At 43.6% G+C, this 27,642-nt stretch overlaps 1 protein-coding gene across 1 annotated transcript in view; it reads left to right on the plus strand.

Annotated features, from left to right (window-relative positions):
• Positions 1–2,200: 2,200 nt before the first annotated feature.
• Positions 2,201–27,642, plus strand: part of clip2 (CAP-GLY domain containing linker protein 2) — a 61,113-nt gene continuing 35,671 nt past the window's right edge. Inside the window, exons 1-4 of the mRNA XM_048612387.1 lie at positions 2,201–2,255; positions 2,380–2,927; positions 22,997–23,121; positions 26,331–26,544. Coding sequence (XP_048468344.1) covers positions 2,201–2,255; positions 2,380–2,927; positions 22,997–23,121; positions 26,331–26,544 — 942 coding nt within the window. The remainder of the gene's footprint in view (positions 2,256–2,379; positions 2,928–22,996; positions 23,122–26,330; positions 26,545–27,642) is intronic.

Raw genomic sequence — 27,642 nt, forward strand, 5'->3', positions numbered from 1 at the left:
TGTAATGCCACTGAGTTGATCAGATCTACATAAGGTATTTTGTGTAGGAAATCCTTTGTAAATTGAGATGATGTGTCTTTCCTATTTCTGTATTGTAGACTTATAGAACAGAAGGAAGCTACTCTGACTGCCTCATTAGTCCTGGTGAGAGTCATTAACCCGGTTTTGCATATCTTCTTCCTATAATCTGCTTGCAAATCTCCAACTGTAGCCTAATCTATGTACATTTGAGCATCACTTGCCTTCTTTAGAGATAGTAGGAACTGCAGATGCTGGAGAATCTGAGACAACAAGGTGCAGGGCTGGATGAACACAGCAGGCCAAGCAAAATTTTCTGGGGAAGGGTCTGGGCCCGAAGCGTCAGCCTTCCTGCTCCTCTGATGCTACTTAGCCTGCTGTGTTCATCCAGCTCTGCACCTTGTTGTCTCACTTGCCTTCCTTACTCTGCTTGTGCTTCCATCCAAATCATTTCTCCATAAATGGACAATGAAAGAACTTCATGAAAACACAGATTGCAGATCGTTGTACACACATTGCCAATGTGAAAAGATGCTGACTTACCCCAACCATTCACTTTAAATCCACCACAATTCTGCTGATATAATGTGCATCAAGCGTAATAAAAAGTTATATGGAATGTAAACGTGTTATGAAAATCCATGTATGCAACATTCACTGCAATCTCTTTATTTGCCAATTTTCTGGTTTCCATAAAGAGTTGATGACTTGCTCTTTTCCAAATTCACAATGATGGAAGATGCATGAAGGGCCTAAGTGTTGGGGACTCTAGAGATTAGTGATTGCACTGCTATTTCATCAAGAAATTTCAAACACAAGTTAAGCCTAGTGTAGTTTCCAAGGTCTTTGCTAGTCCAGAAAATATTGTGTTCTGTGTTGGCCATAATTTCTCGTCGTGGTGAGTTTCTATTGATTGTGCCAGTTTGTGAACGTTTGAGGAAACTCTCTAAAGCTGTTCTTTAGCCTCGGGGGAATTAATTGACACCTTTCTTAAAAAGCCGTTAATTACCAGAAGTTAATTTACTAGGAAGCTGACTAATATACACCTTTAAAATCAGAACCATTTCTTAGTTTCAGAATCAGTTTATTATTTAAAATGGGTTTGGATTATTTCCACCCCTGAATAAAGCTATTTTACTTTATTGATAAACCAATTTTCAACAATGTGTAATGAAAATGTGGTAAATTATCAATGTATATCATGAAAGGTGTACGCTAGTCAGCTTCCTAGTAAATAACCTTCTAGTATTCTAGTATGTTGTAAATTATAAATGGAATATTTTTAATGCAGAAATGAAACATATTTTCTAAAATGCTTCCCAGTACGTCATGAAAGATGCCAGGGTGGACAATAAGCAATGAAGTAATTATCTCATTGTTGTTTGTGGAATCTTGGTGTGCGCAATTTCATGCCATGTTTCCGACATCACAACAGTAACTAAACTTTGAAGGCACTTTATTGGCTTGAGAATACTCTATAATTTGTGACAGAGCTTTCTTTGAATAGGTACCTCCAGTTGTGGTTGTTCTACATCCTCCTTGAGGACCCCAGCATTCATAAACATTGATGCAAAATACTAAACAAAGATATTTCACATTCCTTCATTTTCATTCATTCTATCCATTATTTGCTACTGCTATTTCCTTTTTAATTTGACTTTATTCTTGCTCACTCATAGGTTTCCTAGTCGTCAATTTTTATTTATTTTCTATCTATATTTTTCTATCTCATTGTCTTGCATTATTATCTTTCTATTCACTGCAACCTAGTTTCAGCAGTTTTCTCCTCTTGTAAACCCAAGGTCACTGCAGTCCAGACATTTTAATTGGAGTGTTTTCAACATGGTATAATCTTGCCGATAGTTAATTCCCTAACCATTGACCAGCTTGGGTGAGACTGGCCTGGATTGATCCACTATTCTGTCTCCCTATCGGTAGGCTAAGCACGGCTCTTCAAAACTTAGTTCCTAACCTCAGAGTGACTTTCTCTCCCTGAGTGACATCTGCAACTTTCCTCTTCCTTTGTACTCTGCTTTCTGTTGGTCCTTCTCTTTTGTGCTTCTCAGTAGTTCATTTCTTCATATCCTTGGCATCTGTAGTGGTCACCCAGTGTTGGTGAGATTAGGGCTTTTGTTGTATAATACTGTGGGAATGAAGTCCATTGTTAGGATCTAGCATATTGATGGACTACTATTTACTGTTTGTTGCTCTGTGCACGCTGTGCAATGACTGTACTGGTAAGGATATCCGCTACACTTAACCTTTTCCTAATTTGTTATTGACCTATACACGTATGAATTCTGAAATGGAACTAGCTTGTCCCTCAAACTAATCTTTTTTTTTTACTGTGTTGGTTTTCAGGTTCCCCGTTGCACAAGCAAGCTTCAGTCCCTGTACCTAGTGACAAATTGCCCTCAAAGAGTGCCGAGGTGGGCGATGACTGCATTGGCGATTTTGCCATCGGGGATCGTATCTGGGTGAATGGTGTGAAGCCTGGCATCATACAGTTCCTTGGGGAAACCCAATTTGCTCCCGGAAAGTGGGCAGGAGTTGTCCTCGATGAGCCTGTGGGCAAAAACGATGGGTCAGTCGGCGGCGTGCGGTACTTTGAATGCGGAGCTTTACAAGGCATTTTCACCCGACCCTCAAAGCTGGCACTTCGCCCCTCGAGTGACGGCGCTGGAAGTGATGCCCATTCCGGAGACTCCGTTACATTTCCAGCCGCAGCCTCACAGCATGGTACTGCCACCCCGCCACTATCAACCCAACGCATCAACTGCGCAATCCCCCTGAGGGAAAGCATTTTGAACAGTTCTATGAAAACGGGGAATGAGTCAGGATCAAACCTATCTGACAGTGGATCCGTAAAGAAAGGGGACAAGGACTTGAGGTGTGGGGATCGTGTTCTGGTAAGTTCTTTCATTTCTGGGGGGACGTTAGTTGATAGACTCACCAGTGTGTAAATTGTTGATCACAGCTTTTGCCATCTGCGCTGAGTTTAACTGTGCACTGTGGAGATTTAAAGCAAGTCCTCCAGTATCGAAACTAGGCAGAAAAATCTCCAGCTCTAAAGTTGTGCTGTTTTCTTTCTCAAAGCAAGATCTGCTTTCATTTCCTTTTAATTTTATTTCCAAGCCCACTGCTGTGTAATCATTTAGCTTGTGATTGTCCAAACTGAAGGAAGCTATTTAGCCCTTATTGAATGAGATTGTGATTAGTTTACGATGCTCTGCATTGTCCTATTTCCCATTTAATACCTTGGGATAAAATACATCTATCTATCTCTGTTCAAAGTGGCCAGTTGACTTAGCCCCAGCTGCTGTTTGCAGAACAACATATCAAATCTCTCTACCTTTGTGTGTGTAGAAATGGTTCCTAATTTCACTCCTAATTTTATTTGTTGATGAGCCGAACGAGGCCATGTGGTTTACATCAGTCATTGAAGGGAACTGATAGGTAGCTTTCTTTTGGTTGATTAGTTACTAAATGATAAAAAGCAAGAACCAGTGGATGTCCAAAGTTATTTAGGGGCTCATGCAACAGATTATTAGGGAAGGCTGTTTGTTGCTTCACGAGGATTAGAATACAACAGGCCTGCCTCTCATTTTTGGACACTGTTATTCAGTTCTAGACTCTTCAAACAGCAAAGTCTCTCTGTTCCCTGTAATATCTTGGAAATTTTGATCAAATCACTCCATAAGCTTGTAGATTCCAAACAATACAACCCCTCCCCTTAACCTGATCCTTGGAGAACAGATTTAATTTTAGTAAGTAAATGCTGAAGTTTCCCTACTATGTCTTTCTAAAGTCCAGAAGTGAACACAATAATCCAGGTGTACATGAGCCAAGACTTTGTGTTGCTGTAAGATGACTTCAATCCCATTATAATCCACTCCTCGAAATATGACAAACAGCCTTCCCTAGTCATCTATGTGCAAGAACCCCAAAACATCTTTGGACATCCATTGTTTCTCATATATTTTATCATTTAGAAAGTAATCAATCAAAAGAACACTACCTATCAATTCCCTTCAATGATTGGTGTAAACCACAGGACATTGGTAGGCTCATAAACTATGAGAATAAAGTTAATATATTGCGCTTCTGTTCACATTTGGTTTAATGGGCATGTAATTTTACTGGTACCCTCTGCCTGCAGAAACAAATATTTCAGTGACATTGATCAAAGTGAACATTGTTTGTTTCAGACAGGATCCTAGATATAACTTGCAAATTGTGATCCTATCACACAGTTGACAGCAGGACACAAGTTTAAGGTACCCAGTACTGGCACCTGTTGACAGGATTGTGCATTTGTAATTTTCTCAACATTGTTATCAAGGTTTTAAAAATGTTTGTTCATGCGATTTGGGCATCAGTGGCTGGGTAAGCATTTATTGGCCATCTGTAATTATCCTGGAGGTGATGGTGTAGAGCTATCTTCTTGAACTTGGATTGCCGCAGCCCTCGGGGTGTAGGGATCCACAGTGCTGTGAGGGAGGGCGTTCCAGGATTTTGGCCCAGCAAAAGCAAAAGGAGAGATACATTTCCAAGTCAGGATGGTGAGTGGTTTGGAAGGGGAAATGTACAGAAGGTGGCATTCCCATGTAACTGCTGCCCTTGTCTTCAGTGGTAAAGGTCATGCGTTCGAAAGCTGCTGTCGGAGAAGCCATAGTGCATCTTGTTGATGGTTCATACTTTTACCACTAGGCATCAGTAATGAAGGGAGTGAATATTGAAGGTAGAGGATGGAGTGCCTGTCAAATGAGCTGCTTTGTCATTAATGGTATCAACTAGCTTTTGATGGTTTAATTGTACTGGATAGTGTCAAGCTCCTTGAGTACTGTTCAAATTGTACTCACGCAGGCAAGTGTGGAATATCCCATCACAATCCTGACTTGTGCTTTAGTGGAGAGGCTTTGGGGAGACAGGAGACAAGTTAGTCACTGCAGGATTCCTAGCCACTGATCTATTTGCAAAGCCTCAGTATTTATATAGCAGGTCCAGTTCTGTTTCTGGTCAATGGTAACAACACCCAGAGTTTAGATTAAATACAAAACATTCTTTATTTAGACAGTGAAAAGGAATATTTGACCTGTGACAATTGAGGATGGTTCACTGATACCAGAGGATGAGCAGGCAGTTGACACAGAATGTCATGGAGACATAAAGTAGGAAAACAGGCCCGTTGGCCCACCATGTCTATGCTGACAGAAACAACAGAAAAATATGAACTCGACTTAACCGTGCTGACCATTCTGTGGAATATGAGGTCTATTGATGTTGGCGCAAGTTTGTGGAATAACTGGTATAGTGTTGCCTTTCCCCAAACAAGTAAGAGGTCTTTGGGCCTCTCTGCTCCTATGATGCTGCTTGGCCTGCTGTGTTCATCCAGCCCTGCACCTTGTTGTCTCGGATTGTCCAGCATCTGCAGTTCCTACTATCTCAGAGGTCTTTGGGTGTTGGGTGACTCCAAATCCTGGGTTGGTCTAGTGTAGAGAGGAAACTAGCCTGTTATCCTAATAATGAGTTCAAGACTGAGAAAAACAGAATTAACCTACAAGCCTTTAAACAGGCCCATTACTACAAAGCAAAACTTAATCCTCATTTTTACAGCTTCTTAAAAATCTCCTTCCCCTTTGTTTATAGCACGGACTTTTATCAGGGAAAGAAAGGTAATTCCTGAGACTGCAGATACCACACAGAGCATGAATACACAACACAAGGACCTTGGGGTTTTGTGGGTAGTATACAGAAGTTAAAGAGGGCTCTTGGGGCACAATGGTAGTGACCCTGCCTTTGGACCAGGAGGTTCAGGTTCAAGTCCCACGTGCTGCAGAGATGTGTAACATCTCAGAACAGGTTGATTAGAAAATATCTATAGAAGTTAATGGACAGAAAGCAGACAGTAGGGATAAATGGGTATTTTCTAGTCAGTAGGCTGTAACCAGTGAAGTGCTGCAAGGGCCTTGGTTATTGATAAACTATATCAGTGACTGAGACAGAAAGTAATCTGGCCAAGTTTGCTGATGATACAAAGGACTAGTCTCTCAGGAGGACGCAGAGAGGCTACAAAGATCTGTAGACAGATTACATAAAATAAAACAAAGAACAGGAGATCTGAAACAAAAACAGAAATTGCTGGAGAAACCTGATGGGTCTGGCAGCATCTATGGAGAGAAAGCAGAGTTAACATTCCAAGTCTGAACTTCAGAAGGACTTGGAACATTAACTCTGCTTTCTCTCCATAGATGCTGCTAGACCCAGAGTTAATGTTCCAAGTCCTTCTGAAGTTCAGACTCGAAACATTAACTCTGCTTTCTCCTCACTGATGCTACCAGACCTGCTGAGTTTCACCAGCAATTTCTGTTTTTGTTGTAGACTGGATAAGAAGTTGACACATGGATAATATGGAGAGGTATGAGATTATTCACTTTGAGTTGTAAAAATAGAAAAAACGTAAAATTCATACCTTATTTTGAAAAATATTTAAATGCTGGTGTGCCTTGCATACAGTTATGTGAGAACCGAAGGGTTAGCAAGCAGATGCAGCAAGCATTTAAGAGGACAGGTGACTTGTTGGTCATTATTGCAATAAGATTGGAGTACAAGAATAAATAAATGTTGCTGTAATAGAACAGGCTGCTGGTGCAGTTTGAGTCTCCATATTTTAGGAAGTTGACCCTCACTCTGGAGACAATGTAGAAAGGCTTACTAGATTGGTCCCTGGGATGAGAGAGTTGTGCTAAGATGGATTTCAAGACTGGGGACATTTTTTAAGGTGAGAGGAGGAACATTTAAAAAGACATGAGAGGCAAATTTTTTGCACAGAGGGTGATTCATGTGTGGAATGAAATTCCTGAGGAAGTGGTGGATGTGGGCACAGTTACAACGTATAAAAGACATTTGGATAAGTACCTGAATAGGAAAGGTTTGGAGGAATATAGGCCGGAGCAGGCTAGTGGGACTAGTTTAGTTTGGGATTATGTTTGGCATGGACTGGTTGGACCAAAGGGTCTGTTTCCATGCTGTACGACTCTATTACTGTCTGAGAAGAAATTGCACATATTTCCTCTGGAATTTACAAAACAAATTTAGAACGATAGTTGTGTTGAAGCATACAGGTTTCTGAAGTCCTTGCCACAGTAAGCACAGAGAAATCATTTCCCCATGTTGGAGAATCTATACAAGAAAGATTGAGGAAACTCTGTACTCTCCAGAGTTTCGAAGAATGAGACGTGACCTGATTGAAGCTGACAGAGTTCCTACAGGACGTGACGGGTTAGATGTAGTTACACATAGAAGCATAGAAGATAGGAGCAGGAGTAAGCTTTTTGACTCCTTTAGCTTGCTTTACCATTCAATAAATCATGGCTGATCATCGAGCTCAATACCCTAATCCCACCATATCCCTTGATCCTTTAGGCAGAAAAGCTATATCTACCTCCCTCTTGAAAACACATGATGTCTTGACCCACAACGATGCTTGTGGCAGTGAATCCCACAGGCTCGCCACTCTGTGGGCAAAGACATTTCTCCTCATTTCATGTCCTAAAATAATTGCCCCTTTTAACCTATGACCCCTGGTTCTGGACACCCCACTATTGGGAACATCCTTCATGCATCTAACATGGCTAATCCTGTGAGAATTTCATAGGTTTCGATGAGATCCCCATATCATTCTTCTAAACTCCTATGAGTATAATCCTAACCAACTCAATCTCTCCTCATGCGTCAGTCCTGCCATCCCAGGAATTTATTCGATAAACCTTCACTGCACTCCCTCTACAGCAAGAACATCCTCCCTCAGATAAGGAGACAAAAACTACACACAATGTACCAGATGTGGTCTCACCAATGCCCTGTATAATTGCAGCAAGACATCCTTGATCCTATATGCAAATCTTCTTGTTATGAAGGCCAGCATACCATTTGCCTTCTTCACTGCCTGCTGCACCTACATGCTTACCTTCAGTGACTGGTGCATGAAGACACCCAGGACTCATTGAACGTTTTCCATCTCTCAATTTACAGCCAATTCAAATAATAATCTGCCTTCATATTTTTGCTACCAAAGTGGAGAACCTCACATTATACTGCATCTGCCATGCATTTGCCCTCACAAACACAGCCTGTGCGGACCACGCTGCAACACCTCTGCATTCTCCTCACAGCTAACCTTTCCTCCCAGCTTTGTGTCATCTGCAAATTTGGAGATATTACATTGAATGCCCTCATCTAAATCATAAACGTGTATTGTGAATAGCAGGGGTCCTCAGACCGATCCCTGCGGTACCCTACTAGTCACTGCCTGCCATTCAGAAAAAAAAAAACATTTATTCCTTCTCTTTGTTTCCTGACTGTCGGCCAGTTTTCTATCCTCAATACACAATACCATTCACTTTACTTTTACACGTTAATGTCTTATGTGGGACTTTGTTGGAAGTCTCCTGAAAGTCCAAATAAACCACATCCGCTAGCTCCCCCTGATCAACTCTACTAGTTACATTCTCAAAGAATTCTAGTGGATTTGTCAAGCATGATTTCCCTTTTTTCTAAAATCCATGCTGACTGTCTCTGTCTCTTGATTCTGGCACTGCTTACTAACAACTGCTGCTGAACCACAGCGTGTGGGGAGCTGTTGCGATGTGTGAACCAGCACAGCCTCCGCCCTCCCCCTCCCACCCCCAAGCCACCCCAGGTCCTGGCAGCCCCATTGTCCAGCAAAGCCAGAATGACTTGGCGAGCGGCAGGAAAACCCCACTCCGTTTTTAATTGCAAGAGGTTTCTCTAAATTCAGGCCAGGGAACCTCCATCCTGAAGAAAGAATGGAGAGATGGAAAAGGTAATCCCTGGCAGGAAACTTTGGGATGGATTGCACGAGAGTGTCCCTCACATCACGACGAGCAGAAAGGGACGCAGGGTTCTCGAGTTGCTGTACGTCATGGTGACTTTTGCATATTCACCGTTATTCTTTGAAACTGCAGATACTTTTTGGTTTCTCTTGGGGGTGAGGGCCAGAAATAACAATGACTGAAGATCATTTGGTCCAGTTGTTCAACTTTCCATTAAGTTCCTCGATTTTCCCTCCCCTCAGTTGTGGCAAGTTATCTGTCTCAAATGATTCCTAGTTCTTTTAATTTCCTTTAACTAATTGTGGACATTCATTACATGCATTGATCACTCTGAGTGATTCATGTAAGTGTTATCTTTTACCACCCTGGACATGAGTATCCTTTTTTTCTCCTCTTGCTGTTTATTGCTCTATTTACCCATTCCGACAGACACTGGCACCATGTATCATGTGCCACAAGCTCCCACTGCTCCTGTCCCACCCCACACTAAACGTCTGCCCAAGATCTCGCTGTCAAAAATCACATGACACCAGGTTATAGTTCGACAGGTTTATTTGAAATCACAAGCTTTTGGAGTGCAGCTCCTTCATCAGGTGCAGTGAGAGGAGAGCACGCAGACACGGAGTTTATAGGCAGAGAGATGAAGAGCACAGAAATCAAAGGATCATACAACTGGTGTGAGTGGAGTGAAAAAACCTAAAATGGCTGACTCAACAGGAGGCTGTCAATCGTTAATCATTCATACATTGCTGCATTCTAGAAATTGCAGAAGCAGGATATGGAGAACTGTGTTAGAAAGGCGACGCAAGTTTCGATTGATTAAGATGCAACTTCCAGAATCTGTTTCAAATCACTGCGCCAAGATAATTAAAGGTTTCATCAGTGTCTGCCTAACTTTCCAAACTTTGAACAGGCAGAGTGATAGGAATATACTAAAGGTGACATCTAGGGTTAGACACTGAATTGTAGGTGTGAGTCCTTGTCCAGAAGCTGTCTCAGTGTTTTAACCTGGAATAAGGCTGGTTTTATTCCGAAAGCAAGAATTTATAAAATGCCACACTGACTGACTGTGACTACAAATTGCGTGTTTCTTGAACAAAATAGAATGTATCTGCAAATAAACAGATATCTTGGATGAAATGATTCACCCCATATGTTTATATGTGTGTATATATGTCTGTGTGAGCGAGACAGAGAGACAGAGCAAAAGTGTGTGTGTGTGCGTGTGTGAGAGAGAGAGTGTGTAATAAAATAATGCAAACTATCTGAACTAATTAAGGTAGAGAGATCATAACAATGATAACTTTATTGAGGTGTATAAAATCATGAGGAGCAGAGATAGGATGAATGGATATAGTCTTTTCCCCAGGGATGGGGAATTGAAAACTAGAGGCATGGGTTTAAGGTGAGAGGGGAAAGATTTAAGAAGGACCTGAGGGGCAACTTCTTCACACAGAGAGTGGTGCATATATGGAATGGGCTGCCAGACAAAGTGGTTGAGGCAGGTACAAGAGCAACGTTTAAAAACCGTTTGGATAAGTACATGGATGGAAAGGGTTTAGAGGGATGTGGATCAAAGTCGCGCTGCTGCAGGCCTGTTCAAATCAGGGGACGGCAACCCTAGGGAGGTCACTATTCACCTGAACGTTCTGATAGCTGGTCTCAGAGTGCCGTTTCTGAAAGGAAGCTCATAGATTTCTCTATACTGCTTGGAGTCTGTAGAGGAACAAGGCAGTGTCAACATTTGGGACTCCTTTTAGGATTCATGGGCGTATGAGCTAGGAAGCTGGAATCTGAGCTCAAGATGGTGAATCGTCAGTCTTTTCAAGGGTAGTCCTGAGATTAGCAGCTCAGCAGCTGGACAGCGGTCCTCTCCCAGGCTGGCTTAGCAGTCTGGGCTCATCGAGATGTCCTTTTCTGGCCACCAACACAAGATGAAGTGCAGTGATGACCTGCAGGTTAATCCCGCATGTGGGAACCCAATAAAGAGGAAAGGTGAGAGAAAGGCAGGTGTTGTGGCTTGGAATGGAGGTCCTACACAGCAGTTAAGGAAACAGGAACAGTGAATCCAGAATATTGTTTTGAATTGAACTGAGGGGGGGAAAGCAAAGGAACTCTTGCACACATTAGTAAAAAGGAAATCGAAGACAAGGGTGATGACTCAATGCATGGAGTGCTCTTTGAGAATGAGAAGTGGAGCTGAAGAAATCCTTTAGGTAATTTGAAGAAATGATTTAACTGCTCTGGAGGACCATTCTGGATGGATGGATCACTGAGATTGACCGAATGCCCTTTCTGTTCACTGATTATCATGTCGTCTCATGAGCGAGTATGCACAGATAACCGGGCACTAAATCTTCAACCTAATTCTCACAGCCCTTGTCAGCTGCAGAGCTCCTGCCTGGTCTGGCCTATCAGTTGTGATTTATTAAACACACCTCGTTCCCTCACAAATCATCCGCTAATGGAGTTAATTAAATTAGTGACCCTGTTGAGAGGGCATGCATCAGCTGTTTTTTTTTTGAAAGAGGTCACTTCCGATGTCAAACATATTTTATTCTTTCCAAGTCTTGTTCAACCTACGACAGCAACTTGGAGTTATCGTAGAATTGTAGAATCCCAATGGTGTGGAAGCAGGCCACTTGGCCCATCAAGTCCACATCGACCCTCCGAAGAGCATCCCACCCCTCTACTCTATCACACTGCAATTCCCATGGCTAATCCACATAACCTACACATCCCTGGACACTATGGGAAATTTAGCATGGCCAATCCACCCAACCTGCACATCTTTGGACTGTGGGAGGAAACCAGAGCACCTGGAGGAAACCCATACAAACACAGGGAGAACGTGCAAACTCCACACAGACAGTCACCTGAGGGTGGAATCGAACCTGGGTCGCTGGCACTGTGAGGCAGTAGTGCTAACCACTTAGCTGCTGTGCCGCTGGAATTTTTATAGCATCGTGTTCAGGTTGATACAGCAAAGTTCTTTACAAAACAAGGGGGACACATCAGCAGAGGCATTACTGGAGTGCAGGGTGGAGCTTAAGAAAGCAAATGGAAAGCAAAGAGGGGATATGAGAAAGCTCTGGCTGGTAAAAGTAGGTAAAATCCCCAGCTATTCTGTAAGTATATCGGTGGGAACAGGATAACCGTGGAAAGAGTACAGCCCATTGGGGATCAAGATGGCCATGTGTGGGTGCAGCCAGAGGACTTTAGTAGTGGGCTGAACCAATATTTTACTTCCTTCTTTACTTGAGAATGAGGATGAAGGTATAGAACCCGGGGCGAGAGACTGTGAGGTGCTTGAGCAAATTGACATAGGGAAGGACTAGGCATTGAAGGTGTTGGCTGGCTTAAAGTGGACAAATCTTCAGGTCCTGATGAATTGTGTCCCAGACTGCTGTGGGAGGCAAGGGAGGAGATTACAGAAGGGTTGCTGACCCAATTTCTTTTTATTTCTTCTCTAACCACGGGGGAGGTGCCAGAGGACTGGAGAACAGCTCATGTGGTTCTGATATTTAAGAAGGGTTGTAGAGATAAGCCAGAGAACTACAGATCAGTGAGTCTCACATCAGTGGCAGTGAAACTATTGGAGAAAATTCTGAAAGAGAGCATTTATCTCCACTTGGAGAGGCAAGGCTTGATCAGGGTTAGCCAGCATGGCTTTGGCAGAGGCAGGTCTTGCCTTACAAATTTGATTGAATTTTTTGAGAAAGTGACTGGGCATGTAGTCGAGGGCAATGCAGTTGATGTAGTTTGTATGGATTTCAGCAAAACCTTTGACAGGGTCCCACGTAGGAGACTTAGCAAGACGGCAAATGCAGGGTAATTTGATAAAGTGAATTCAGATTTGGCTCAGTTGCAGCAGATAGCGGATGATGACTGAAGGCTGCTTTAGTGACTGGAAACCAATGTCTAGTGGCATACCACAGGGGTCCGTGCTGGGTCTCCTGTTTTTCATCATTTATATAAATGACATAGGAGACTGTGTGGGGAGTTGGATTAGTAAGTTTGTGGATGACACAAAAATTAGTTGGGTGGTTAACAGTGAGGTTGAGTCTCTTGGGCTACAAGAAGGTATAAACAGAATGGTCAAATGGGCAGATAAGTGGCAGTTGGAATTTAACCCTGAAATGTGTGAGGTGATACACTTTCGAAGGAGTAATTGGACAAGAAAGTATTCAGTGAACAGCCTGACCCTACTAAATTCTGTGGGGCAAAGGGACCTTGGATCGTTTGTCCATAGATCTGTGAAGGTGGAAGGGCATGTTAGTAGGGTGGTAAAAAAGGCATATGGGGTACTTCCCTTTATGAATCAAGGCATAGATTACAAAAGCAGGATAGTCGCGTTGGGGCTGTACAGAACTTTGGTGAGTCCATGGCTGGAGTCCTGTGTGCAGTTCTCGTCATCACCTCACAGAAGGATGTGATTGCGCTGGAGAGGGTGCAGAGGCGATTCACCAGGATGGGATGGAAAATTGAAGAGATGAGGAAAGGTTGGATAGGCTCGGGTTGTTTTCATTGGAGCAGAGAAGACTGAAGGGCGATCTGATTAAAGTGTACAATATTATGAGGGGCATGGACAGAGCTGAGTTGAAGGGTCAGTCATGAGGAGACACAGGTTCAAGGTTAGGGGCAAGAGGTTGAGAGGGATGTAAGAAAAATCTCTTTTATTCAGAGAGTGGTGACAGTCTGGAATGTGCTGCCTGGGAGGGTGGTAGAGTCGATTTGCCTCAGATTCTTTAAGAAGTGCCTGGATGAGCACTTAGCAAGTCATAACATTCAAGGCTGCGGGCCAAGTGCTGGTAAATGGGATTAGGTTGAAGATCAGTTTTCACATGTCAGTGCAGATTTGTGTGTGTGTGTCCAGTCAATGCCTGCTATAACGTGCTTCACCTCATTTCCAGGCAGTGCATTACAGACCTTAAATAGTCACCGTGTGAAAAAGTTTCTCTTCCCACTACACCCTTGCTTCCTTTGCAGATCACTTTAAACTTGTAACCTCTTATTCCTTTTATGAGTGGGAACAGTTTCTCCCTATCTACTTGGGTCCATCTCGCTGATGACTTTGAAACACTCTATCAGATCACCTCTTAGCTTCCTTCTCTCCAGGGAGAACAGTCCCAACTTCTGCAATGCATGAGTGAAGTTCCTTGTCCCTTAGACCATTCTCATAAACTGTCTCTGCACTCTCTGCAATATGTTCACATCCTTCTTATAGTGTAGCCCTCAGAACTGTACACAGTACTCCAGCTGAGGTCAAACAAATGTCTTATACAAGTTCAACATCGCCTCTTGCTCCCATACTCTATGCCCCTCTTAATAAAGCTCAGGACTGTACGTGCTTTACTTACTGTTCTCTTCAGCTGTCCTGTCACCTTCAGTTACCTCTGCTCCTGCCTCCCCATTCAATTTGTACACCCTATTTTATACTGTCTTACCATGTTCTTCCTAACAAAATGCCTTGCCTCACTTCACTGTACAAATCAGAGTGTGTTCTTCATTCTCTTCTATGTCGCCAATTTAGAAGAAGTCTGAGTATGTTGGCAATGTTGACTTGACTTATGGCAATCTTCTAGTTCCTGCGAGAGATGATGGAGGTTCTGTCGTCCTAAAACAGCAGGCCAGATGGTGTCTTAACTTTTTTCACAGGATGGAAAGAATGAGTCTTGAAAGAAATCGGTGTTAATCGTGTTTTTACCAGAGTTTTTGAACATTATTTATTTTGATGGGCCTTGAACTTGTGATCTGTCAGTTGTGAGTCTGCTATGGTAATTATGATATCACTGCACCCTGTCATTACTACTTCCTATTGGCTGAGTTCCATTGCAGTTGTACAGTATGAAGCTTTTACAACCGAGTGTTTCAGCATTAAATCAACCTGTTTTTTTCTAAAAAGAAGAAAAATCAGCGTTGAATAAACAAATTATTTGATGCTGCATGTTACGGTCCGTGCAAACTGCATGTTACGGTCCGTGCAAACTGCATGTTACGGTCCGTGCAAACTGCATGTTACGGTCTGTGCAAACTGCATGTTATGGTCTGTGCAATCCTCGTTATGGTCTGTGCAAACTGCATGTTATAGTGTGTGGCCCAGTTTTCAAGCCCTTTGTATACCTTATGATGAAATCATTGTCTTTTAGGCAGACTCATGAACAGGCAGGGAGTGGAGCAATAGGGAATATGCACAGATGGGTGGGATTTGTTTAGAATGATGCCATGGTTGGCGCAGACATGGTGGGCAGATATCTTGTGCTGTACTGTTCTGTGTTTTTCTGGGAATTTGCAATGCACAAGTTGGCAGAGACGCTTTTGTCATTGCGACATTGACAGTACTGTGTGCTGCATCGGCTGTAACATGCCTTAGGACACCCAGTGGTCATGAAGGGCACTATATCAATGAAAATCTTTATTTTATCTTGGCTGTAGTATGTTTGAGAGCTCAACACACACAGTCATTGGCATCAGTTCAAGTTGCTTTTTTGTTCTTTTCTGGCCTTTTCTCATAGCTGTGAAACATGGTCATTGTTGTCCTTGATTTGCATCAAGTTACTGGATCAATTAGCCTTGATGAATTCCAAAAATATATCATACTGTCCACATTTAAAACATATTTCATTTTGTGTGTGTGTGTGTGTGTGTGTGTGTGTGTGTGTCCGGGGGCGCGGGGGGTGGTGGTGGGGGTGGGTGTGTGTATGCAATATAAACATATTTTCATGGCTACATTCACTTCAGCATTTTGTTTCCAATTTCAGTATCTTTTCTTGGATAAACTCAGCTTATGTTGGCATGTGACTTGTTACAGCTAGGAACAGTGGCTTTCCCATGCTCTGGTTAACAACCCTCTGGTTTTTAGTGAGTTGCTCCTTTATGCCATACAGAGCAGAACTCCTTGTTCTCACACCCCTGATTTATGGTCTACTAGTCTTTGACACACTTTACATTGACCCTGCTGGTTCTTCATTTCTCCCAGAATTTGCATTCTGCAGGGCTGGATTGGACACAGAATGCTAATGCTACTCTGTCAACCATTTCATGAGTTAAGCTGCATTCTTGACTCTGTGAGAATGATTTGATTGCTCAGCTTCTTTTTGCTTCACCCTGACACTTCAGAACCTTCCAGAGAGTGCATCGAGTAAAGTTATGCAGTCCTGTGAAGCGCTAGGCAAACTCCACATGAATGTGATATCTGCTGGCTCAGCAGTTTTACCGCCCTTCAGTGAGCTTTGGTTTCCTTGTTATAAACCAGTGAGCCTACACTGAGCAGCTGGGGTGTGAGGCGGGTGTTGTTCACCAGTTCATTGCCTTGTTTCCTCTCTGATCCTGTGACGGCGGGATCACAAAGCACTTTCACAAACAGAAATGTGGCTGTGTTGCTTGTCTGTGAACATTTGGAGCACCTCCCTGTCCTCCAGATTCCAATTTCCACGGGCAAGCATCAACACACTGAGTATTTTACCATTTTCAGACACTATTCCATTTTTCTGAGCACTCACTAAACAGTCTGGGCCACTGAGAGTCATGGTATAGGGATATCACTCTCATTTGAGCTATTTCAGTCCAGGTTAGGTGGATTGGCCATGCTAAATTGTTCAAAGTGTCCAGGGATGTGCAGGCTGGGTGGATTAGCTGACTGTAATAGAGTATATGCTGCTTTTCAAGTGTCATCTCTTGACGTACATAACAAACAATGCATTTTTCTTTTATTTGCAATCTAACCAGATCCTTTATGATGTAAATTTACAAATGGGCGCCTACCTATTAACTTTCTAAAATAAATTTGACACGTTGAAACAGCCTCTGTTTTAATCCAGAAGGCATACTGCAGCGCCATCACTGTTGGGAGGGTGTAACTACAGTGTAAATTATTCAAAGGCAATTTTTATATATTATGCTTGTGACATGGGCAGCTCTGACAAGGCAGTACTTATTGCCTCTTACTTGGAAGGAATTCAGTCAATTACAGGGGCAGAATTTCAGAGTTAATTGTGCTAGTTGTTAATCAGTAAATCAGAGCAGAGCTGATGCACTGACAATTGTGGTTGTTCAAAAATTTCTGTCTGTGTTGTGCCACTTCATTGTTAGCCTCATAAAAACCACATCTGGCCCCGAGCCTTCCTATTTGTTTTAGGAAACGTATTTGCCAATTTATTGCTTATTAATCCCATCATACAGTTAAGATTTACACAAGTACCCTTTCAATAATTAATGTTAATGACTGGCAATTAACCTTTTACGCCAAAAATTAATTTCTGTAGTTGTGGAGTTTTATTCCTTCAGGTTTTAAACTTCTAATGGAGATTGTTCAAACTAGGTTTGGTTTTCTATTTGTCTTTCCTTTCTCCCCCTTAATCACATTTCTGTTTCTGTCTCTTTATTTCCCTTTCTGTAACTGACTCAACATTGAATTCGCTCCCTTTAGTTTATCCTTTTTCAGTCCTGCCTTCTTTATTTCTCAAATTCCGAATTTGATTGTTAGGGAGATATCTTGCTGGGTTTCCCATTTCCTTCGCTCATGTATTCAGCAGCTTACTGAGCAAGCTGAAGGGTTGAGAGCTCAGACTACCTATTGGCACAAACTATTGTGTGCCCTGCTCCTGCAACACCTGACTTACAGTCAGGCACTGGGGTCACCCAAGGGCCAAACCAGGTTGGGGTTCCTTGACAGAAATTAGTGAACCAATGGGGTTCTATTGGTCACTTTTTGTCACTTCTTCTCAATCCACAAATTAATTTATTCACTTTGCCTGTGATGGGATTTGAATTTACCCCGGGCTAATATATCCCCTATAACAAAAATAGAGAAGTATTGCAAAACTGAATTATGATGCCGTTCTCCCTCAGCCTTTATCCCTGGTGGTCTCCCAAGCAGGCTTGACATCTCCCCATCTGCAATCTGGCCGTTGACCAAAAGTATAAAATGGTTTTATAAAGGAATGAAAGGGGTGATTTTGCCAAAGTGAGGACAAGAGTTTTCATTGATGGAGGAGTGGGACTGGCTAGCAACAACATTGACAAGTGAAATGCTACTTTTCCAACATGGTGACAGTTCAACATTCTTTACCAGTCACTGTTTGTGTTGGTTCAGGGTAAATGATGGTTTTTGGGTGAGGGTGGGACCTATTGGTTTATGCCAATTCTGCACTGATGCCTCTCCAGTTAAACGGTAATGGCAGCACAAATACATCCCAAAAGAATTTACCAACTAACCCTCTGCTATTGCTGTTCAAGTTCTTTCAAATAGTTTCAAACATTTTCTCATGATAAAAATTAAATTTAACTGGCTTATAGTTTCTTGCTGTTGTTTATTTGGTAAAGAGTTACATTCACTAATGGAACCGTCTCTGAGTCTAGAGAATTTCAGAAAATTAGAACCAACTCATCAATAGCTCAATAGCCACTTATTTTAAGACTTTAGGATGAAGTCCATTAGGACCTGGAGACCTGATAGCCTGCAGCTCCAACTATTTTCTCAGTCCCTCTTCCCCAGTGATAATGATTTTGTTTCATTTCCTCCCTCCCATTTCATGATTTACAGTATTTTTGGGCTGTTACATATGTACAATATTTTTACATTAATGACTTCGATGAGGAAATTGAATGTACTTCAGCCAAGTCTGCAGGTGACACAAAAATAGGCAGGAAGACAAGTGGTGAGGATGACACAGAATCTGCAGAGGGATTGGACGGGTTCAGTGAGCAGGCAGAATCTTGACAGATAGAATATAACGTGGGGAAATGCTAAGTTTTGGATTTTGGCTGGAAGAGGAGAGGAGCTGAATATTACTCGAATGGAGAAAGACTGCAGAACAGGGATTTGAGAGTCCTGGTCCATTAATCACAAAAAGCTAACATCCAAGTTCAGCAGGTAATAAGGAAGGCCACTGGTTGTTGGCCTTTGTTTTAATGCGAATGGAATATAAAAGTGGGGAAATGTATAAAACTATACAAGGCACTAGTCAGGCCGCGGCTTGAATACTGTGAACAGTTTGGGCCCATTATCTAAAGAAATATATACAGGCAGTGGACGTAGTCCAATGAAGGTTCACTAGACTGTTACCAGGTATGGAGAGACTGTCTTATGAGGATAAAGATTTACAAGGATGTTGCGAGACTGGAGGGTTTGAGCTCTAGAGAGAGGCTGAATAGGCTGGGGCTTTTTTCCCTGGAGTGTCGGAGGCTCAGGGGTGAGCTTATAGGGGTTTATAAAATCATGAGAGTCATGGATATGATGAATAGCCAAGGTCTTTTTTTAGGATCAGGGAGTCCGAAACTAGAGGGGATAGGTTTAAGATGAGAGGGGAAAGATTTAAAAGGGACCTGAGGATTAACTTTTTCACGCAGAGGATGGTGCGTGTTTGGAATGAACTGCTAGAGGAAGTGGTGGAGGCTGGCACAATTACAAGATTCAAGAGGCAGATGGATAGGTTTAGAGGGATATGGGCCGTATGCTGGTAAATGGGACTAGGTCAGATTGGATGTCTGATGGGTCTGTTTCCATGCTGTATGGCTCTGAGAGGTTGAGTAGATTGGGTCTGTACTTGTTGGAAAACAGAAGAATAGGAGGTAACCTTACTGAAATATATACAGAACTGAGGTTGAGAGGGTGAGGAGCATTAATTTCCTCGGAGTGACGATAACCGACAACCTGTCCTGGACTTCCCACGTAGATGCGACAGTCAAGAAGGCACAACAATCCCTCTTCTTCCTCAGGTGGCTCAGGAAATTTGACATGTCCATAAGGTCCCTCACCAACTTCTACAGATGCACTATTGAAATCAGTTCTGAGGAAGGGTCACCAGACCCAAAACGTTAACTCTGATATTTTCTTCATAGATGCTGCCAGATCTGCTGAGCTTTTCCAGCAACTTCTGTTTTCATTCCTGATTTACAACATCGGCAGTTCTTTTGGTTTTTATTGAAAGCATACTGTCTGGGTACATAACGGCCTGGTATGGCAACTGCTCTGCCCAGGATCGTAACAAACTACAGAAGGTGATGTGCACAGCCCAGACCATCACAGAAGCTAACCTTCTATCCATGGACTCCATTTACATGGCTCGCTGCTGCGGAAAGGCGGCCAACACCATCAAAGACCCATCGCACCCCGGTAATGATCTCCTACAACCTCTTCCATCAGGCAGAAGATACAGAAGCCTGAACACACACACAAGCAGGTTCAGGAACAGCTTCTTTCTGGCCGTTATCAGACTGTTGAATGGACTCTAGCCTCAAATAATATAACCTGCAATGTAACCTGTATGCCTCTAACTCTTTTTGATCTGTACATCCTTTGCTTGCTGTAATCTGCCTGTACCCGCTCGTAAACAAAGCTTTTCACTGTATTTCAGTACACGTGACAATAAAATTAATCCAGAGAAACAGAATGTTCTGGAGACCCTGGTTCCAATCCTGCCATGGTAGATGGTGGAATTTGGGCTCAATAAATATCTGGAATTAAGAGTCTAAAAAGATTCTTTGGGGACTTGTGCAGTAAATATGGAAAGGCTGTTTCCTCTTGTTGTAGACTAGGACCAGAGAGTATCACCTCAGAATAAGGGGTCTCTCTTTTAAGATAAGATTGAGGATGAATTTCTCTCAGAAAGTTGTGAATCTGTGCAATTCTTTACCACAGCTGGCTGTCAAGGCTGGGTTGTTAAGTACATTCAGGGCTGAGATAGACCAATTTTTAGTCAGTTAGAGAATTCCAGGTTAGAGGGGAAAGGCAGGAAACTGGAGTTGAGGATTATCATGATCTCATTGAATGGTCAAGCAGGCTCGATGGACTGAATGGCCTACTTCTGCTTCTACACCATCTAATCTGATTTGTCTTACCTTCCATAGTGAAGACGATGCAAAGTGCTTGTTTCATTCTCCATGCTAGCATTGTATAGGGCCAGCTCTCACTTTGTTGACTTTTTTTAAAAAAATCTACAGTAACTGTTACTAGCTTTTTTTATATTTCCAGACCTCATACTCTAATTTTCCCTTTGTTTACCTTCAGTCATCCTGTGCTGGTGTGTATATTGTAGCCAGTCTCCTGACCTTGGGCATTTATAAGGTCTTTCTTCTCTTTAACATTTCTAATTAACCATGGAGGCTGGGTCCATCTCTTGGATCTATTCTTTCTCATTGAAATATATCTACTCCTGCATTTTAAGATATCTCCTTAAATATTTAAATGCTCTTCCCTTAAATATTTGTCACTGCATCTCTTCTGACCTCTTCTTTAACCTAATTTGCAAGTTCAGTTCAGCTAGCTATGCTGTCTTGCCCTTATTTAAGTTTAAAACACTAGTCCATTCAGTGGTCTTCTTTCTTAATATTAATGCATTGAAGTTTCCTTGTGCTCCTACGCTTCCCTGTCTGGGAGGTGGTGAGAACTAGTTGGGACAGAGGGTTCTGCAAACCACAATACGACTGCCTCCACCTGACGTTAATGAGTGACTACAGACGAATCTTTATCTTGCTTTTTTTCTTATAAAGGACGTTGGTTTTATTAAACATCCCTAATTGCCCTTGAGCTAGGAGAAGACAGTTTAAAACGTTAACTGCATTGCTGTGGATCTGGAATCTCACATAGGCCAGACCAGGCAAGGACGGCAGATTATCTTCCCTGAAGGACATTAGTGAACCAGCTTGATTTTTACAGCAAGCATGGTAATTACATGGCACCATTACTGAGACTAGTTTTACATTCCAGATTTAGTACTCATTGCATTTATATTCCACCAGCTATCAGGTTAGGATTTAAACCAGGTTCTCAAGGCGGTGATGTCTAAGATTCTAGCATGTTGAGAATCTAGCCTTTGATTGCCATAGCGACTGCACAGTTTCATGGTTTAAAAAGGACCTATTTTCATTTGACTTTTAAATCAAAGGATGAAACTTGAAGAGAGCTCTGCGTGTGTCTGTTCAGCCGCGCCCTACTGACAATTCACTGCCCTTGTTTACTTAATGAGATGGTGGCTCAGTGGTTAACACTGCTGCCTCATAGCGTCAGGGACCCAGGTTCGAATCCAGGCAGCTGTCTGTATGGAATTTGCACATTCTCCCTGTGTCTGTGTGGGTCGCCTCTGGGTGCTCCGGTTTGGCCATAGGAAATTGCCCCATCGAGTCCAGGGATATGCAAGCTAGATGGGTTAGCCACAAGAAATGCAGAGTTATGGGGATAGGGTGAACAGGGGCGTGGGTCTGGATGGGATGCCCTTTGGAGGGTCGGTGTGGGCTGAATGGCCTGCTTCCACACTGTAGGGATTCTGTGATTCTAAGTCATCCAGTGTGGGTATCTGCAGAAATGGCTGTTTACTGCTGGAATGCTAGGACTGGACTGCAGGTGTCAGTGGGAATGCATTTGACTTTGTGGGGAAAAGATGATCTTGTAACTGGAAAACTACACTAGCTCCAGAATACAATAACTTGCCCTGAGATCACATCCCACCTTTTAAATGTTCTGCTTCTGGAGTGCAAACTTGCAATGCTACACTCGCAACTGTTTAAAGTGACTCCAAATTAGTTTTACAAAAGTTCTTGGGAAGTCTAATGCACCTATTTCCCTCTCTCCCACCTTCCCATGCACAAACCAAGCTTTACAACACACTGATGGTGCAGACAAAGCCCAGTAATGCCTCAGGGTGCCCTCTCTCCCTGCCTCAGCAGCTCCCTCTCATTACTGAGCTCTGGAGTCAGACCAGGACCAGACACTGGAGGTCTGCAGCTTCAGTGATGAGCAGAAATCGAACCACTGTAACAAGATAAATGAAAGTTTATATTACCAAGTGTTGTAGGCAACTGCTAGGTTTCATGCACTGAATGTCCTCTCAGGGCTGGCTTTTATGCAAGAGGGAGAAGGCTGGGGTCTCTGATGGGCAAAGGGAAGTTGTGAAAATGAGGATCCAGCCCCACCCTTGAAGGTCTTTGCCAAGTATGCCCTACTGGGCTGAACACTCGGTGCCAACCTTCTCTGCCACGGGTGGCTATAAATTAGTGGAACTATGATGGAGCGGGGACCGAGCCCACCCATTTGGCAGACACATTCATGCTGTGATGATTGAAATCATATTGACACAGCGATGGATTTTACTTATACTTAGATTCCTTTTATCTTTCTTTTACAGGTGGGTGGCACCAAAACTGGAGTTGTAAAGTATGTCGGAGAGACGGATTTTGCAAAGGGAGAGTGGTGTGGAGTTGAACTGGATGAACCACTGGGAAAAAATGATGGCGCTGTCGCTGGCACAAGGTTATAATCCCCCTTATTAACCTCACAGCTCACATGAGTGGCTAAATTGTGTCTTTGACATTACCCAGGTGCCCCTGTCCCACCCCGCAAAACAATCCCCACCATCCTCCTTGCTGCCGTGGGAAGTGTCTGATTGCTGGGTGGTCACCATCTTCTGAATGAGACCCTCCATTAAATTCTAACCAAAGGCTTCATTTACATTTGAATTTTGTTACTCTTTACATGCAACTAAAACTGAAGTGTGCAATTATTAAGTTAGAAAAGAAGTGCCCCATTTCTGAGGGCAGGGTGGCTCAGTGGTTAGCGCTGCGGCCTCACAGCACCAGGGACCCGGGTTTGATTCCACCCTCGGGCGACTGTCTGTGTGGAGTTTGCACATTCTCCCCGTGCCTGTGTGGGTTTCCTCCGGGTGCTTTGGTTTCCTCCCACAGTCCAAAGATGTGCAGGTTAGGTGGAATCGCCATGGGAAATTGCCCCTAGAGTCCAGGGTTGTGCAGGCTGGGTGGGTGAGCCATGGGAAATGCAGGGTTACAGTGATAGGGTAGGGGGATAGGTCTGAGTGGGGTGCTCTTCAGTGTGGACCCGATGGGCCAAGTGGCCTGCTTCCACACTGTCGTATTCTGTGGTATATGACCTAGTAATTAAGGTCTGCTTGATCAAAAAGCGAGTGATAGATCCTATAACACACCTCTTATAAATAGGATCACATTTTCTTTTTCATGCCATTGGGCATGCTTGAGGAGGACACTGGATGGATAGATAACAGAGAAAAGAACAGGAGAATGTAGAAGGCAATTCATCTCAAGCATAAACAATAGCAGAGGCCAGTTTGATTGAAGAGCCATAAAGTTATAGATCTGTACAGCACGGGAACAGACCCTTCGGTCCAACTCATCCATGCCTTCCAGATATCCAAAATTAATCTAGTCCCATTTGCCAGCATTTGGCCCATATCCCTTTAAACCCTTCCTATTCACATACCCATCCAGATGTCTTTTAAATGTTGTAATTGTATTGGTCTCCACCTCTTCCTTTGGCAGCTCATTCCATACACACACCACTTTCTGCGTGAAAAAGTTGCCCCTTAGGTCCATTTTATATCTTTCCCTTCTCACCTTAAACCTATACCCTCTAGTTTTGGACTCCACCACCCCGGGGAAAAGACCTGGCTTACTTCCCTTATCCATGCCCCTCATGATTTTATAAATCTCTTTAAGGTCCCAGCCTTTTCAGCCTGTCCCTGTAGCTTAAACCCGCCCAACTCTAGCAACATTCTTGTAAATCTTTTCTGAACCCTTTCAAGTTTAACAACATCCTTCCTGTAGCAGGGATTGCACACAGTATTCCAAATGTGGCCTAACCAATGTCCTGTACAGCTGTAACGTGACCTCCCAACTCCTATACTCAATACACTGACCAATAAAGGCAAGCGTACCAAACGCTGCCTTCACCACCCTGCCTATCTGCAACTCCACTTTCAAGGAATTATGAACCTGCACTCCAAGGTCTCTTTGTTCAGCAACACTCCTCAGGACCTTACCATTAAGTGTATAAATCCTGCCCTGAATTGCCTTTCCAAAATGCAGCACCTCACATTTATCTAAATTCTGCCACTCCTCAGTCCATTGGCCCATCTGATCAAGATCCTGTTGTATCTTTGCTGCCCACTACACCTCCAGTTTTAGTGTCATCTGCAAATTTACTAACCATACCTCCTATGTTCACCTCCAGACTGTTTATACAAATGATGAAAAGCAGTGGACCCAGCGCTGATCCTTGTGACACACCACTGGTCACAGGCCTCCAGTCTGAAAAGCAACCCTCCACCACCACCCTCCGTCTCCTACCTTCGAGCCAGTTCTGTATCCAAATAGCTTGTTCTTCCTGTATTCCATATGATCTAACCTTGCTAACCAGTCTACCGTGAGGAACATTGTCGAACGCCTTACTGAAGTCTGTATAGATCACATCCACTGCTCTGCCCTCATTAATCCTCTTCATTACTTCTTCAAAAAACTCCATTAAGTTAATGAGACACAACCTCCCAAGCACTAAGCCCTAATCAGTCCTTACCTTTCCAAATACATGTAAATCCTGTCCCTCAGGATTCCCTCTAACAACTTGCCCACCACCGATGTCAGGCTCACCGGTCTATAGTTCCCTGGCTTTTCCTTACCACCTTTCCTAAATAGTGGCACCATGTTAGCTGATCTCCAGTCTTCTGACACCTCACCTGTAGTTATTGATGATACAAGTATCTCAGCAAGGGGCCCGCCAATCACTTCCCACAGAGTTCTAGGGTACACCTGATCAGGTCCTGGGGATTTATCCACCTTTATGCGATTTAAGCTGTCCAGCACCACCATCTCTGTGATATGGACATTTTTCAAGATGTGGCTGTTTATTTCCCCACGTTCTACATCTTCCATATCCTTCACCACAGTAAACACAGATGCAAAATACTCATTTAGTACGTTTGAATTCTTGAATTCTTTTTAATAATTTGACCCATTATATTCCAACCTGTCTCCCATTATTGAGATCTGCCACCAGGTTCGTTTTGCTGAAGGTTTAATTTCATAAAGGTCAAATTGTTTTGTTAATCTAGGAAGCATTTTAATTTCATAAGTTAGTCAAGGCTTCACTGCTCCCCTGAACCTCAGCTCCACCTTCAAGTTGAACTCCAGCATCCAGTTCATGTTGATACCAGAAAAATGACACCCAAGTCAAGGCTGATTGTTAAGTTTTCTGCTCGGAACCTGCTCACCTCCAAGGAAATGTTCGTTGGACCATTTACACTTTGTGGGAGCTTGTGATCTGTAAAATGATTGCTGAGTGACCTATCTGATTCCTAATGGATCGCCTTTCTGATTCAAGGGTGGGGAGCAACTTTCTGTGTGCCTTACTGCTCAGGAGGTCAGGTCTTTCTAAGGGATTGAAGGTGCGTAATGGTGAAGAGATCCTTAGGAAGGGGTTGTCTATGGCTGCAATTTCCTGAGTTTTGGTCTGAGGACATGTCAGTATCCCCCATGTATGACCCTACGATTCAGGTCAGGTCAGTTTCCTGGGTGCAGAATTGTTGAAATCCACCCCAGCAGCTCCTCCTTCATCTTGTCACTCCTGCAGGTGGCGAGTGCTCTCTCAAGTCCTGCACTTAACCCGGGTTCCTGACACACTTCCTCTGACCTCCTTGTTTCTGTCCGTCGCAGATACTTCCAGTGCCCGCCCAAGTTTGGTCTCTTTGCTCCCATTCACAAGGTGATGAGGATCGGCTTCCCGTCCACCACACCAGCCAAAACCAAGAAGAGTAAGAGGATGGCCATGGGGGTCTCGGCCTTGACACAGAGCCCAAGCAGCTCTTCGATAAGTTCAGTCAGCTCCGTGGCTTCTTCTGTGGGGGGCAGACCGAGCCGCACCGGGCTGGTAAGGAAACAAAAGACAAAGAACTGGGGATGCTGCCGATCTGAACCGAATGCAGAAACTGCTGGAGAAGCTCAGCAGGTCAGGAGTCTCTGTAGGGAGAAAGCAGAGTCAACTTTTCAGATCCAGTGACCCTTCTGTTCTGAAGAAGGCTTACCGGACTCGAGACTGGGATAACTGCACTGAGGCCAGTATCCTGCCACCCAAGTCAATCTTTCGTTACACATGTACAGTTTGTGACTTTAGTATTGCATCATTCGGAGTCAGGTACCAGAGTATCAGAACCTCTAACACTCCTGTTCTTATCTGTCAGCCAGGGCTCCCTGATTGGACCAGGTTAAAAGTCAGGGAACTCGTATTCTATAAGTTCCACCTGGCTGACCTTGTTATAGTCACTACAGAAATGTTGACTCTGCTTTCTCTGCACAGCTGCTGCTAGATTTGCTGAGTTTCTCCAGCTGTTTCTGGTTTTGGGGCTATTAAAATCCTGCTTACATTTGGTATCTAAGTACAGATTGGAGCAGATAAGTCTTGCTTTTAGTGAAGCTTGGTCTTGCACTGCTGCCTGTGCCGTTAGTCAGAGCACTCTATTGGAATATACTAGCGCATGTTAAACTAGTATTGGTCTTTCACCAGATCGTTCTCGTCTTGTCTCACCCTTCCCCAGCCTCCATCACAACCTGACCTGTATCTCCTACCCCATCACTGCTACCCTTCTTTTGATAGGGATGAAATGCTATGCAGACCCCTCCCACCCCTGGACACACAGACCCCCCCTCCTACCCTTAGGCGCGCACACAACCCCACTCCCAGGCACACAACCCCACCCCTCCCACCCCCAGATACACACACCCCCAACCCCCAGATATACACCACACCCACCCCCAGGCTAACACCCACCCCCAACTCCCAGCTTCCACTCTATCCCCAAGCAGACACACACACCTCCCACACCCAGGCACACATGCCCCCCAAGCCCAGACACATCCCTCTACAGCCAGATATTAACACACATACAGACACACGGACACACACACACACGCGCACACACACACCCCTCCCAGCTAAACACACACAATCACGCCGCACCCCCAGGACGCC

This window comes from Rhincodon typus, chromosome 26 (genome assembly GCF_021869965.1).
Source record: "Rhincodon typus isolate 14 chromosome 26, sRhiTyp1.1, whole genome shotgun sequence".
In the NCBI taxonomy this organism is placed as follows: domain Eukaryota; kingdom Metazoa; phylum Chordata; class Chondrichthyes; order Orectolobiformes; family Rhincodontidae; genus Rhincodon; species Rhincodon typus.